At 45.7% G+C, this 15,076-nt stretch overlaps 1 protein-coding gene across 6 annotated transcripts in view; it reads right to left on the reverse strand.

Moving 5' to 3' along the window:
• The window catches only part of LOC125742031 (protein piccolo-like), an 80,734-nt gene that overhangs the window by 39,397 nt on the left and 26,261 nt on the right, over nt 1-15,076 (reverse strand). For 4 of the 6 annotated variants that reach the window (XM_049013659.1, XM_049013651.1, XM_049013638.1 and 1 more), the window contains exons 4-9: nt 13,838-14,224; nt 8,521-13,480; nt 6,233-8,136; nt 2,942-5,120; nt 815-883; nt 328-354 (exon numbers count right to left, since the gene is read on the reverse strand). In XM_049013659.1, the coding sequence (XP_048869616.1) occupies nt 328-354; nt 815-883; nt 2,942-5,120; nt 6,233-8,136; nt 8,521-13,480; nt 13,838-14,224 (9,526 nt within the window). The remainder of the gene's footprint in view (nt 1-327; nt 355-814; nt 884-2,941; nt 5,121-6,232; nt 8,137-8,520; nt 13,481-13,837; nt 14,225-15,076) is intronic. The other 2 variants (XM_049013630.1, XM_049013645.1) reach the window with 2 other exon arrangements.

Here is a 15,076-nt window from a genome sequence, read left to right on the forward strand (position 1 = left end):
AGCTCAAGGACACACAATGTCAACAGCCTCCATAATCAGTACGGGGGTATGTGTCAGTCATGGCGTGATCCGATGGTTTCGGATGGGTTGCGATGGGAACCACCGGGGGGACCTTGAAGACGAGTATGTTACGCACTCACACACGTCCTGCTGCAGGGACAGACGTATGCATGACTGTACCAGGTATGTAAAAATGCCGGGAAACTGGTGATTTCCGGGGTGCGTATGAATATGGATATCGATGAGTTAAAGGTGCGGGTTCAAACCATGAGACATACAGGGGAGAGTTATGTCTTATGGGTTTGTAAATTTTATCGAAACTCTCACCTTCTACATCCCAGCTAGTGATTCCCGCTGTGATGCAAAGTTATATCAAACTAAATAGCAAATTTTCTACCACAAAAAGATTCCCGTAACGTTTTAATACCAGGGGTGGACGGCTGTGATCTGTGACCAAACTGATGCATTATTGCGTGAAACATAAGGACCGGTTTTAAATGAATGAATACGTTATCGGTCTTTCACAGCCCCATATAAAGGCTTTACCAGATAATTCAGATCAGCAAAAGGGACATTGGGGGAGGGAATTAAGGAAACAGCAAGTGAGGGCAATTAAGCAGTTTTTCTCAATGTCAAAATCCCATTTACAGGAGCTCTTTACAGTGTATAAACATTATCTTTGGGGATTTCAAGTAGCGCTGATACCGTATTATGGAAATGCAAATCAACACTTAGTGAAATATTAACTTTATCACAGATGATTATTTGGTGAGAGGTAATGGTCCAGTGGTGTATAATTCAACTAATACTCTACCGTTTTTGATATTCTCATGAGAGAGTCTTGGATCATCTCTGTTCAAAGTCACCAGGGAGTCACTTAGTGCTGCAACCAAGGCAAATTAGCACTTTTATATAGCTTGTATGACATTTGTTTTTAATCTACGTTACCAGCCTAAACGTTTCTCGTCCTTTTCTTTGCAGGGCTCGAGCAGTGGACGCTGACACACACGTGATTATCTGGCATGCATCGGCTAAGATTATCTGATGCCATATTGCGAGTTAATGTGGAAGATCTTCTGGGCTTCAGAAACATGAAAGGGAACATCAGCGTTACATATATAACGACAAAAGAAGGAAGAGTCAATCGAAAAGGAACAAAACGAATAAGCACAACAAAGTGGCTTCATAACACATTTAGACATACTGCCGACCCATTATTATGTGCTAAAAAATATGTGAGTGAAGGTATTGCTGCTGTCAAGTTACAGCTAAACGCAGCTCCAGTGCAAATCGTAAGATTACTGGCTAATCGCTAAAAGCTACCTGTGTGCGTTTAATTTCCGCACTCTGCAGGTAAACGGCATGCTGGTAATGCATTTTCTTTTTGCCTGCGCTCCCATGCAACGAGCGTGCTCTCACATTTTACAGACACAAAGCAGTAGCCATTATGAACAAAATTAGACACTGGAGGAGAGGATTTCAACACACCAGTAGTGCGAATTTAGAACAGTGCCTCAGTTACCATCAGCAAAACCACACTCAGAATTTCAACTGGATTTCATACAGGATTTACATATTTGCATATTTAAAGTAGGGCTGCAAATACTTTTACAAATTCAGTAAGTATAATTAGTATTATTAACTGCAAAAATGTAATTTGGAAAATGTTGTGTACAGCATAGAATAACAATAACAGTCTACCGTGGGCCTATTTATTTATATATGTAGAACATATCAGTAGAAGGTGATAAAACAGACTACTAAGCATGCAGCAGCCCTACTTTAAAATCCAAACTTGCATCCGGTTCTAAGAGTCATCAAAAGAGACCATGCGTCCAGATGGAACAGAAGCATTCCAGACAGACAAAGACATGCAGGTCAACGTGGCTTTATTGTGACACAGACTGATTATGAACACCGACATGCATCCGCAGGAGACAAAACAGGTGAAGGATGAACGACAGATTGGAACCATGCGGTTAATGCGCCGTCATTGGAGAGGGTGATAGAGAAGACAAATATTTTGACGCTCCCCTTTTTTTTATAGATGCTCATGACACAAAACATAGAATGATCATGTGGAAAAAAAACATACAAATCCCATTTAAAGGCAGGTGTGTCTTCGCAGGATAAAAGTCACGCTTTCAGAAATACGGAGATGCTGATATGCAAGAGCCAGAGAAGTACATCACGGCATGGAAACATCAGAAGACGACTAATCCCGTGTCAGCAGCACTAAATATAAAAATGGGATATCACTTAATGACAAAAGATTGATTCGCTTAGACACGGGCAAAAAACCAGTTAGTTGGAAAGATAAATCAGTTTCACTGACAAAAAATATTATACATGTTATTGTAGCATACTATATCTTCATTCAAAATACACAGTTTACAAAAATATAAAAAATCCAAAATCGTTACAGCAACAGCTTCTGCCCAGAGTTTTCCATATACGTCTTTTTTTTTTTCTTACCAACATTACAAGAGATTTTCTTGAGGTCTGGAGGCACTTAATTGTTTTTGTATGTTCAACTAGCTACCTGTAGGTATAGTTAACCAGCTATGTACATATACAACCTATGGGATACCAAAGAGGCGAGTTGGCAAAGGAAAAGAGTAAAAGTGTTAAGCGTGCAGGTCAAGGCGACGTGGAAAAGAAAAGTGAGAGTGCTTTGTATCGATTCGCTTCAGGCACAGAATGACAAATATCGTTTAGCGCTAAGGGAAACCATAGACACTGTGGCATGCGTCAAAGGCACACGACAGTAAATCTGAAGACAACGTTTACAGTAATAACACAGAGATAAAAGCAGACGCCGATGAAAGCGAGCATCGAGGAAGTCAAAGCTTACACAGACAGACGCGGACATGGTCGGGAACATGCACAAAATGCAAATCCACAGAATTGCAGTGCGACAGCACTCTGAGATCCAATTTACCTTCGCTATCGGACATAGCACCTTGTAAGTCGTCCATTATGAAGGCTATGTCCCGGTCATAGCCCCGGGTTCGAGACTCCTCTCTCATATGCTGCTGTACTTCAGGGAGAGAATGGCTCGAACCAAACTGATCCCTTGAGTCAGCAGATATGGGTGGGAGGGGCCCAGCGGAAGCCCGGGCCATGCCCATTGGTTGACCGACCGGACTTAGGGGACTCTCCTCTTCGGAGTTCTGTGCCACAATGGGAATTCGTCCCCTGCTTTGGCTTATAGGTAGACTGGTGGGCTTGTTCCTGACCCCAGAGGATGTGTACGAAACATCCAATGGCTCGCTCTCCGTCTTCAGTCTTAAGGATGAGCTGGACAGATCTCTTTTGAGGGAAAGGTCAAGTCCATAGACAGACGATGGTCTAGAGGAGGGTCTTGACCTGCTACCGCTCGGGTACGCAGCGTCATCCTGTAGTGAAGATCTCATGGTGGGGCTAAGGTTTAACGTCTGCCCTAAATTCAGAGACTGTGCAAGATTTGCCCCGAGTGTGGAACCAAGATACTTCTGCTGCTCAGAGATGTTTTTTCGCAGTCCGAATGTAATGTCATCTTGAATGAGTCTAGCCCTTGAGGCGAGGCTGCTTACTGAGGAGGCACTTGATGCCAAGTAGCTACTGTAATCTGGTTCAAGATCCCTGCTTTCTTGAATACCGGAAAACTTGCTAATCTTAGGATCCATGAGTGGTTTCTTATGTTTAGTTTGTTTCTGGTAGAGAACTGATGCAGGAAGCTGCTTTGCAGCCTGCTTCTCTAATGTCAGCCTGCTGATGCTGTACTTTTCTGTTTTTGGAAAATGTCTGTAACTGCTGTCAGTTGGGTAGTAGTGAGGAAGACCCGTGAGGGGATCCAGACCCTCAGTGCCCCGGCGGAACTCTTGTTTTATCTGCTGCTTCAGGAGCTTCAGCTCATATGGTTCCTCCATGGTTTCCTCTTCAGCCTTTCCATAGGGGTGCAGCCTGGAGGACACCTGTAGGGGCCCTAGGAAGTCTGTCATCTCAGCGGAGCGTCGCACCTCGGCGGCACGGAGGAGCCGGTCCGCCTTGGTGAGGTCCTTGTCAGGAATGCCGTAACCTGATGAGAGTCCGGTGGAGCTCTTGGTGAGGTCGGTGATGTCATCAATAAGGACGTAATTCCTGGGGGTGTGGTGGTCAATGTCTGCATAGAAGGAGTCAGCAGATATGCTGGACATGGGGCTGCTTGCCATGCTGCCTCTTTCTTCCAGTCCTATCCTTAGGTCAAGGCTGCCATACTTGCTCCCGAGGTGGGTGGCGTACGTGCTGTCTGTGGAAGACGGCACGATCATGAGGGGCTGGTTGCGGATGACCTCGTAAGTGGTGGTGATCTTTGGTTCCAGCTCAGCGAGAGTCGTCTGCCTTGGCTTCTGCTGCATCAGGAGCATCTGAGAGGCATGCTGGTAGTTCTGCTGCTGAGACTGCTGGTGAGATGCCTGGGGATAGGAAAGCGTGGGTACGGAGGAGTAGATAGACTGAGTCTGGTAAGGAGACACCTGCTGATGGTAGAGGGACTGTTGCTGATAGAGTGTCTGCTGGGGGTACTGAGTGGGAGCTTGTGTTTGGGCTGCATACTGGTACTGATTGTAAGGATCTGTTTGCTGGGCATACTGCGCATCAGACTGGGTCTGTGGTGGGATGAACTGATTGAATTCTGACTGCGGGGCAGTTCTTGGCCTCTCTAACCCGTGCCCATTTCCCCTGCCCTCTCTGATGTTGCTGACCTCACTGTCAGACATGTAGTCTCGCTCCTCAGCTACCCCTTGCAGGTATGCCCTCTCCCTCTTCTCCCTCTCCTTGAGAAGGGCGTCTTTCCTACGGTTGATCCCCATCTCCAGGTACCGCAGCTTGGCGTCGATCTCCTTCTCCTCCTCGTCGAGCTCCGCCTGCTTCTTCCGGAGCTTGGAGGACTCTCGCTCTACGAGATCAAGCTCTCGGTCGATGTCTTGGAGGATCTTGGCCCGCGCCATGGTAGTGTTCCGGCAGAGTCGGCGCCGGGCCGAGCCGGTACTGTAACCGGTTTGGCCCGCGGTGGCCTCCTCTTCGGACGGCGGGTTAGGCAGCGTGCGTTTCACCTTCTTCTGAGTGCCTGACGGGGTGCTGCTCTGAGACGATTTGCCCTGGAAACAGGAAATATATGGAAATTAGGTCACAAAACTTTACTTCACATTATTCTAAAATAATATTTTATTTAGCGTACAATAACATCACAAAGACTTCAAGCTGAAAATTTAAAGTAAATCACGTAAAACCACTGTATTATAAGTGTTTTGAAGAACCGTAACTGACAGCCTGTACACAGAATGATGACTGTTTGAGAGCTGAAGTACTATTCAAAGGAACCTTTAACCGATCAAGAAATAAACATTAAGATAACCTCTGCATTCTGTGTTTGTTACAACTAATCCAAAAATAACACTTCAAACAATGACTATTATGCTGCTTTCAAAACTGTCAAAAAATGTCAAATTTTATATGAGTACAGGTTTTCTCTATTTCAGTACAGGTGAAAATGACTTATGGCTTATGTTTGGCTATACTGTATATTGTAGCTTAGAATGGTCAGTTACAGTTTGTCAGTTTAAATCTATTTGTCACACACAAGCATGTGATTAATAATTCAGAAGCGCATTGTTTGAATTGTGGGAAACATCTAAAAAGGAACCCGGGCAGCTGTTGGGGCTGGTATCTGGAGGGGGGAAATTAACCACCTGGGAAGCGAAGCTCTGGAGGTGTGGACAGCCTCCTACACAAACACTAATCAACACGAATCCATCCCATTGACTATCATGTGCCGAGATTAAATACTCTATTTACATTCATCTCCCCCAAAACTCAGTCACTTTCGACTTGTTCTGTCTGAAGATTGCAGGCAGGAATTGTAAATGAGATCTAGCGGCTGTGTGACTGCGCTGTGAATTTCTGCCTTCGCAGGAACGTCTTCGCTCCTGTTCCGTCTGCTAAACCATGAGGGAGGAAGGCGAGATATTAAAATTAGACACATCACAGGTGGGAAACTCTAAATTCAAACCAGCAAAACTAAAATGAGGTGAGTACCCATCTGTAATTGTTATCTGATACTGTGAAATATTCCTATGCAGAGTTCTCGTTTATTTGTTTTTAATACAACAAGCATTATTTTATTTAAAAAGCAGCAATATTAAAGTGTGCCATTTTAGCATTTTTATGTAACTGTCTTTTTCAAGACAGCATTTTGTATAAAAGTACTCACACTGTATCCTTCTGAGTACTGGAAGTTGGAAGCTGATCGGTCCTCTGCTGTTGGACTCTGTGACTTGGGTTCCGACATGGAACGCTGCATGACCTTCAAAGTTCTCGGACTTGGGGGAGTCTTCGATGACTCGGGGACCACCGCTTTCTGTGGGCTCGCATCGCCAGACTTGTCATACTGCCCGAATTCTAGGTTTTTGCTTGGTGACAGGGGTGAGATGGGAGAGTAGAGCACCTTGGGGGACTTTGGAGGTGACGGCACCACTTGCAAAGAAGAATCGGCTTTTAGGTGAGTGTTGTAGTCGATCTCCAAGGGCGTTGGGCGCCTCTTGTCTTTCGGTGGAGACATCTTATCGTCATCCATCCCTGTCTGGCAGCTCATACTACCCCCAGTATACGTTTTCTCTGGTGCAGAGATGATTTCAATCTTAGTATCCATCTGAGCCTTGACGGACGGCTTCTTGATTGTTCCAGAAGAATCGGTCTGGACTGAAATCTCGGCCACAGTCTGGATCGCGATGCTGGAAACTTTGGAGGCCTGCTTGCCTTTCTCGCCATCAGCATACTTGCTAGAGCGTGACTTGCGTCTGTTCCGGGTAGGGATGTCCCATTCGTCTTGATCCTCGTCATCTGTCTGTACGCTACTGTCCACACTCTTCTTATTTTTCTTCTTCCTTCCCGTGTAAGCCCTGTCCACCCCATCCTCATCATCTGTCTGCACACCACTGTCTACTATCTTCCGACTGGATAAGTCTACACTATGCTCATCATACTGCCATGGAGCCCTAGGAATTTTGTTGGCAATCTGGAGATTTTCTGGGCCCTCTGACTCTTTAAGAGACATTTCAGAAGCTGTTACATTTGGGATGTACTGGGCAATACCCTCAGAGGGCACAGTGTACCATGTTGCCTTTTGTTGCAAGTCAAGGCCTGTGACCGTAGTCGATGTTGTGTTGTCATCTTGCACTGGCCAGTATTGACCATTTTCTCCCTGTGTATACTGTGCATCCAAGGGGATTTGCTCTGAACTGGTCGGAGGGGAGGTGCCGTCAGAAGCATCATAGCCATATGGGTACATCTGTCTAATTTTCTGCTCCTCAAGCTGCTGCTGGAGCTGCTGCTGCAGTTGATGGATTTGCTCCAGCTGTAACTGTTGCTGTGCATATGTCTCCTGTTGCATCATCAGGTGAGCCTGACGTTCCTCTTCCTGCTGGAAAAGGATCTGGTGCTTCATCGTTTGCAGCTCCTCCAGTTCCTTTTGGACTATCAGCTGCTCCTGCTCGCGGAACCTGTGGATTTCCTGCCGCTCCCACTCGATCTCTTCAGCTAGACGCAACTGCTTCATTTTTTCCATTTCGAGGAACTCGCGCTCCATCTGATACTGCTGCTGCTGCTGGCTATCATCTGCTGCTGAAATGCCTGGAGAGGTCAGTGCTTCCAAAGATGCTGCAATGGCCTCGAGTGATCCATCTGTGTATGAATCTTGGACTGTTGTTACTGAAGGAATACCTTCAGAGAAGGTAGTCGGTAGTCCCTGCTTTGAGACACCAGTTTCTAAGCATATAGGTTCCTCTTGTTCTGTCATTGTGGTTGATAAGAAACTGTATGACCGTGGAAGGGGCTGATTTTGTAATGTTGACAGAGATGGCATGGTGTCACTGGGGTGCATTCCTGATAGATCCTTGCAGGTCGTGCTAAAAATTGACCCAGGTTGGGTGGTAATAGCATAGGTCGAAGGGACGGGTGCTGCTACTGATGAGTACACAACTCCATTTGAAGACCTCAAGACACTATTGACACCAAAATGAGTTCCGACAGGAGGAGTCACTGTGGCTTGAGAAAATGGAGGCATGGTCAAGCTGGAATATCTGCTCTTTCCCTTGTTTGAGTAGTCCATTATGACATCTGTAATCATAGTTCCACAAAGATGCATCTCAGTCCAAATGCCATTCGGTACAACTGTTCAGTGAAGTCATGCTCAACCAGGTGAATAAAACACAAAAATGAAAAGCATGCAAAGACCTCCAGAACGGCTATATTATCCCCATGCGAAGCCAAAGCATTCTGGAACAACACGCAGGCACATGCATGCATCTGCATATGAAACAAAAGGGGGAGAATGGGGGTATTAAATAATACGGCGAACACACAGTACTGCTGGAAAGTCAGGCAAAAAAATTAAGAAAAAAAACTGAATAGAAACAAATGAAGAGCATCAACAAGGAAGAAGTACAGACCACTTATATGAATATTTCAATAAAGACTTTGCTGGAATCAAATTATACTGACCTGCAGATGTTTTTCCAGAAGTCAGGTCTATGGCACCATCTGTAGTTCGATTATAATCATAACTATTTTTGCTTTTATAGAAAAACATTCCAGCTTCAGCTAAATTAGTATCAGACATAGATGGTTTCATACCACCAAAACTTCTGCCATAAGGTCCAGAACGGTCATACTGGTAATGGTCATCTCTGTAGCCGAACCTGTCTTCAGGCAATGTCGTCGCTACCTGTTGTGTTGTGCAACTTCTAGTAAAGGGCAGCTTGTACACAACATCACAACAAACCGCTCGCCGTCCGGCTGTAAGGTCCACAGGCTTGCCATCGTCTTCAAGGACTGCAGTGACCACCTTCGAAGGCCCACTGACGGTTACCATAGTTTGAACTGGTTTTGATGTGGTCAAGTCCACAGCACCATCTGGTCCTGTTTCTATACGGGCAAGCAAAGCAGAAGTGCCATTAGCTATGCTTGGTGGGGTAACTTGCACAGGGGACTTTGAAGATTCTTTGCTGGTAGTAGATCCGAAAGACAGATTAACAGGAAATTCTGCAGTGGAAGTGGTTTTTGGCTTTGAGTCGATGGGTCGATATATTATTTGGGCAACAGGCTCAAATGACTTGGATGTTGTCAGCTGCAGAGGTGCGATTGCTGTCGACTGAGCTAAGTCTAGAGGCTTGTCAGGAGCATTGCCACTGAGAGTTATTGTGGTAGTACAGGTAACAATGGTTATACTGCTAGTTACAACTGACTGAGTTAAAGATGGCAGGGCCTCTGGACTTAGATTCACGACTGTAGAATGCACAGTACTCATCTGTCGTCCATTGCTGTCAGTGCATGGTCGTTTTAATTCTGGTGCCGATAGATCCACACCTTGGTTAGCCTTTTCATTGATCTTTAACGTTCGAAGATCAACAGCATCCCCAGAGTAGAATGTCTTTCCATTTTCTTTTTCGGTTACTGATATCTTTGTTGTTTCAGGTGAAGTCGTAGCTGTTGCACTGGCTGCTCTTGGTGCTGGTGTAGGGGGTTTTGTAGCTAACTGTCCGTGAACAACAGACACTGTAGTTTTTTGTAGCTCTGTGGTCATAACTTGAGCTAGAAGGTTAGGCAAAGCCACAGTAGGCTGTGCAGATGCTGAAACTGAAGAGAAGGCGTTACTCATACTTGAAACTAGATTCTCTGGTCCAAACACTTCTGGATACTCAAGTGATTTTGTGTACTGAGTTAAAGCCAATGGAACAACAGGAGGTGTTGCGTATGATGTGTGTTTTGTGGGGGAAGCTAACCCGGGACTAATGGGAGCTTGGGTTGAAATTCCCTCAATGGGAGTGCTAGGTTCTGATGGCAGTGTAATGACTACATAAGTTTCATGTAAAGAGTTTGAATATCTGGGAGACAAAGGAGATTTTGGTGATGCTGCGGCTAACTTGCACTCTGGTGGGGCACTTAGATTCAGTGTCATATCAATGGTGCTTGGAGGGGCTACAGGTCGTGGTAGTGGCATTGCTATGGTTTGATTACTCAATGCCGACTGAGTAACCATAGGTTTTGGAGCAACGGGAGGTTTAATGACTTCTCCTGGCTTGTGACTGAACATTAAACCAGCTGGTAAGGATGATGGTTTCGGTGGTACAGGTGGAGGAACATGTGGCCTACAGACTGGAGCCACAGAGCTCCTTAGTGCTGCATTGGAGTTTGCAAGTGCTGCAGTTGAATATGCCATTGTGACACCCGTCAAATCCGGCAATGCTGTCACAGCCGACACTGCCGATGGGGTGCCAAAGGGAAGCTTCTTTTTTGGATAGACACTTGGCTTAGGCATAGTGGTAGGAGGTAAGGGAGGGGGTGGAGGTAGAGGTGGGGGGGGTAGTCCAGGGGCAAACATATCCACCCTCTCCAGGGATGAGCCTCTGATCAGTGCAATAGGTTTGGGGGGCACAGGAGGAGCAAATGTTGGCGGAGCAGCCACCAAAATAGTGGTAGTAGCAGCTGTTGATATTACACTAGGTACGATGGATGAATACTGAGGCACGGTGGGTAAGGGTGAAAAACTAACAGCAGTAAGAGGTGTAGAGCTGGAAAATGAATAGGGAATAGAAGAGGGGTAACCACTTGTCCTGGCTATGGGGCTTCCCTCCTCTGACATTCGGGCCATTGAAGAAATATTATCTAAGCTGGACGCTGCAACAGTAGTCCTTGAAATAGGTTCTGGTACAAAAGTGGCATCAGGAGAAGACTTTGACACAGTGAGGTCAACCACTGCACACTGTAGGTTTACAGCTGCAGACTGCGATGTGAAATCCAAAGGAGTGGAATCTGGAGGAGAGGCATAAGAAACACTCTTATCCAAATGAGTTGTTGTGGGAACCTGCCCCACTCTAGCAGACTGGGGAAATGGTGGTAATGGTGGTGGCGGAGGAGGAGCTCGGGGTGGACTGGCTTGTATTACCGGAATTGGCACAGAACCTGAGACTGTACTGGGAGTGGGGATGGGAGATTTAGTAGGAGCAAAACGTGGAGCTGGTGTAGGAGGTAAAGTCGGACCTTGAACTGGAGGTATCCCTGGCACTCGAGATGCAACTGATGCAGGAGGTGGAGCTGAAGTTGCCACTGGAACTGAAATTGGAGGAGGACCTACTTTTGGCATTCGAACATCAGCAATAGTTGGCTGTACGTCATCTGTAGGCCCTTTGGATGTACCTGGTGCTCCTGTGACAGATGCTTGTTTGTCTTTTTTAACACGCTGAATGGCTTGTGGAACGTATGTTGAGGAATCAGCTTCCTGTACTCCAATACTGTACTCTTCTTCCACATCTTCCTCCCCAGAAGAACACTGAGTTATTTTTAGGTCAGGTATGGGATAGAGTGCCCTATGGAGAATGCCATCTGATGAAACAGAGGATGCCAGAGGATCAACCTGTTTAACAGAGGTTACAGACTGTCCCTGAGTGTCCTCAGTACCATTTCCAGAAGAAATCACAACTTCTGGTGAGGCTCGCAACCCTGGAACTGACTGTGTTGGGCTTGTTCCTGGTGTCAAATTAACTTTTTGCCTCTTCATCATTTCTTCATATGCAGCTTCAGCATCTAACAACGACTTTCCATCCTTTGTCAGTGGAACTGGTTCACCTGTGGAATCAGCCACATGGCGAATCTTGGCAGTGGGAGTAGGCTGTTTCACTGGGACTTTTTGTTGAGGTACTTCTTTAGGCATCAGGCTTTTCTTTTTCTGCATCATGTCCTCATATACCTCATCCGGTGATCTTAGTTTCTTCAAAGGTTTTTGCATGGACATCCCACTGGGTTCTTCCTGCTTTGTGGAATAGTTCTTAGCCACTGTTTCATCACAAGTTTCTTCAACTAATGACTCATAAATGTAATCTTCAATCAGCATGCCTCCATAAAGTGTCTCTTTTTCGGTTGGTGCTTCCATGTCTTTGCGCTGAAAGGTTTTTGCCTTCAGCATCATTGCCTCATACGCTTCATCTGCACTTTTTAATTCCTTTTTTGAGATTTGTTTTGTCATTTCATGTTGCTCATCAGTGGGAGAATAGAGTGACACTGAAGTTGGTAGCTGGTACACTTTCTGAACAGCAACGATCTTCTCTGGATTGATCTGGAATCCTTCAGGTTCTGACTCTATGCTTGGAGAATACTCTGAGCAAGATGACTTATGGAGCTCCTCCATCTCTGCTGCCTGCCGTAACTCCTCAGTCGGGGAAGCATCCTCAATAGGAGAGAGATTACTTGGAGGTGTTTTTGGGTGCTCGCGTCTCCTCTGTGCCCGTAATTCCTCTTTGTCCTTCTTAGATTTTTTGCTGGAGCTCTTCTTTGCCTGTTGTTGATGATCCACATCTCTCTGCATCTCCTGTTCTTTGAGAAGCTCTTCTTCCTCTCGCATCTCCTCCTCCTCTGATGAGTCCTCAATAGTCGGGAGCATTTGTCCATGCTGCCGGTGCCTGGCCTTCCGGTGTTTGCCCTCTCCACTCGTTTTCTTATGACTTGGACTGCTATCACTGTCTTCATCTAAAGAAGACACTGAAGTCGGTGATGTTCCTGGTGTGAAGCTGGATGCATGTAGACTTGACGAGCCCTCACCTCTTGATCTGTCCTCGGGAGAATCAGTGAGACTCTCCACGTCTTCTTCTGTACTATGTTGCATAGGGGCACCTTCCTTATATGGTGTTGCCGTGGTATTGTTAAGTTCAATAGTCTTAAAACGTCGAAGGCCTCCGACTATTGACAGTTCGTCCTCCATTTGACTCTTGGTTTCCATTGTTTTTTGGTCAGAAATGTCCTTTTGTCCTTGATCTTTGCTTTCTTCCTCTGGGGCAGTACTACTCTTTTTCAGCAAACGCTTAGGCTTTCCCGATGCACTTTTCACTTTACCCTTTCGCTCATCCTGCTCCAAATGTTGATCCTGCTCTCTGATCTGCTTCCGGACATAATTATCCTCGTCGGAGGCATCTTCATCGGCGCTCATCTCCATGATCTGCCTGCGAATGTAGTCCTCATCATCCCCCAAGCCTGGGTTGTACAGCCTAAGGTCCTCACTGCCAAAGGACCCTGCACCAACGTTTCTTTCCCCCTGCGGGAGGGGTGAGGGTTCACTTCCACTGCTATCCTCCACTGAGTCTTGTCGCCGTTTCCCATCTAGAGTAGTGCTTTTCAGTTCAAGTACCTTTCTGCGATCATTAGATGTCTCCTTGGTGGGAGTCAGATCCTGTGGGATATCTCCCGAGCCTCCCCCTGTAGAGCTCATTAATTCAGGTGAGACTGGCAATAATTTCCGTTTGTGTTTATCAGTGGTACTTGTGTTAGACTCTAATATTGGAAGCACTGTACTCTCCAACTTAGCCAAGTCTGAGGGGCTTGTAGGACTCGCCTCTTGCTTAAGAGCTTCTTGTTGGACAGGTTGCTTTAACAGTTCCTTCTTGGTTGTTGAGTTTGTATCTCCTTCTTTTTCCTGTGAAACAGAAAACTTAATGTTATCCCCTGTTAGTGTAAAGATCTTCTCTTAAGTACAGATTCAATTTCATGCCTTATTCAGAATTATGAGAGGAAACAAACACATTACATTGCAAATTCTGCATTACATAAACTGTTTTTCTCTACATAATGTATACAAAAAGTTCATAAACTACCCACTTTTGCAAAAGCTCCTGTGTTACGGGTGATTTACCTATGAAACTTTGGTAGTAGCGATACCTTTCTTTGGTAACTAACCACAGCAAGATATTTAGCATCTACAAGAACTGGTGGAAAGACACTTCCTGTCAAGTTTTGGTCGTTGCAATTCATGTGCAAATAGGTCTGGTAGTACCTTGTTGGGCTCTACAGCTGTGATTTTCTCGTCTTTCTTTGTCGCTTCAGCTGCCTTCGCGGTTTCTGTCTGGGTTGTGTCTTTAAGCTTCTGGAATAGCGGCAGGTTGATTGTGGACACGCTCGTTAGGGCCGCGGAGAGAGAGGTCAGAGAAGGTGAAGCCTTGGGCTGTTCCGGGGCTGGCTTGGGTGGTGTGGACTGAGCTTTGACAGAGGCGTTTGGAGGTGGAGCCGGCTGCTTCGCCGGGGACGCCTGGCCTTTGGGACCAGCAGGCTGTTGGCTTGGTGCTTTTGCAGGCGTTGGCATTGACGGCTGCTTTCCGTCCATGTCTCCGATCTGCCCAGCAATCGCTCTTTGCGTCTGGCAGCTCAAGCAAAGCCACTCTCCCTGCGAAAAAGGAAAGATGCTCCCAGTGGAGTAAATATTGACATAACTGCTTGTTACTCTGCAGTAGAATGGAGCGAAAAGCCACATTAACTTCATTAGGAGCAATAAAAAGCCAAATATATGTATTCATTCATTAATTTTCCTATTTGCGTTCTCTATAACTTTTCTCTTTTTTTCCCTCTTCATTAGATTAAAAGGGGACAGTGCAAATCCCAAAGAATCATAACATTGGGTAATTAGAGGTAATAATGAATAATTACATATTCTTAAAGCCTAATTGAATTGTAAGTCTTTTCCTTCTCCCCTTTTCAACCTGGAATAGACATTAGGCGTGCTTATTGACGGACAGGTACGCAGCTTCGTATAGTTCATGGAGCGCAGCACAATTCAGACCTGAAAAAGAATTCTTCAAAATGATTAATTAATAAAAATGATCTGAAACAGGCTTCGGATACAATCATCAGGATGGAATGAAGCTTGAATTACGAGAAATTAAGCAGAACTGAGCAGCGACGTACAGAGTCAGCTAACAAACTACATCATATGGCAACATAATTATTGTTTTTGTTTTTTTTTTTTACTGTTTATCCCGTAAGTATGCTAATTTTGGCTCCACCTACTTTCTGGGCCAGTCTTGAGCAAACACATCTCTGCAAGGAACCAGCTGCTATATACATGGATCCACTGCATCACGTCACGAGGGTGACACACATCTGTGGCCTGTGCTGGGCTTCTGGACAGATTTCGTGGATCTTAATCCTGTCCGGCATGTGCTTGTCCTGCGAACTCACAAGCCCCCTCCGCCAGGCGAGGGGGAGAGGAGCCATTTGCTCGAAAAAGCACCTCTACATC

The sequence above is a fragment of the Brienomyrus brachyistius genome, chromosome 1, assembly GCF_023856365.1.
Source record: "Brienomyrus brachyistius isolate T26 chromosome 1, BBRACH_0.4, whole genome shotgun sequence".
Classification (NCBI taxonomy): domain Eukaryota; kingdom Metazoa; phylum Chordata; class Actinopteri; order Osteoglossiformes; family Mormyridae; genus Brienomyrus; species Brienomyrus brachyistius.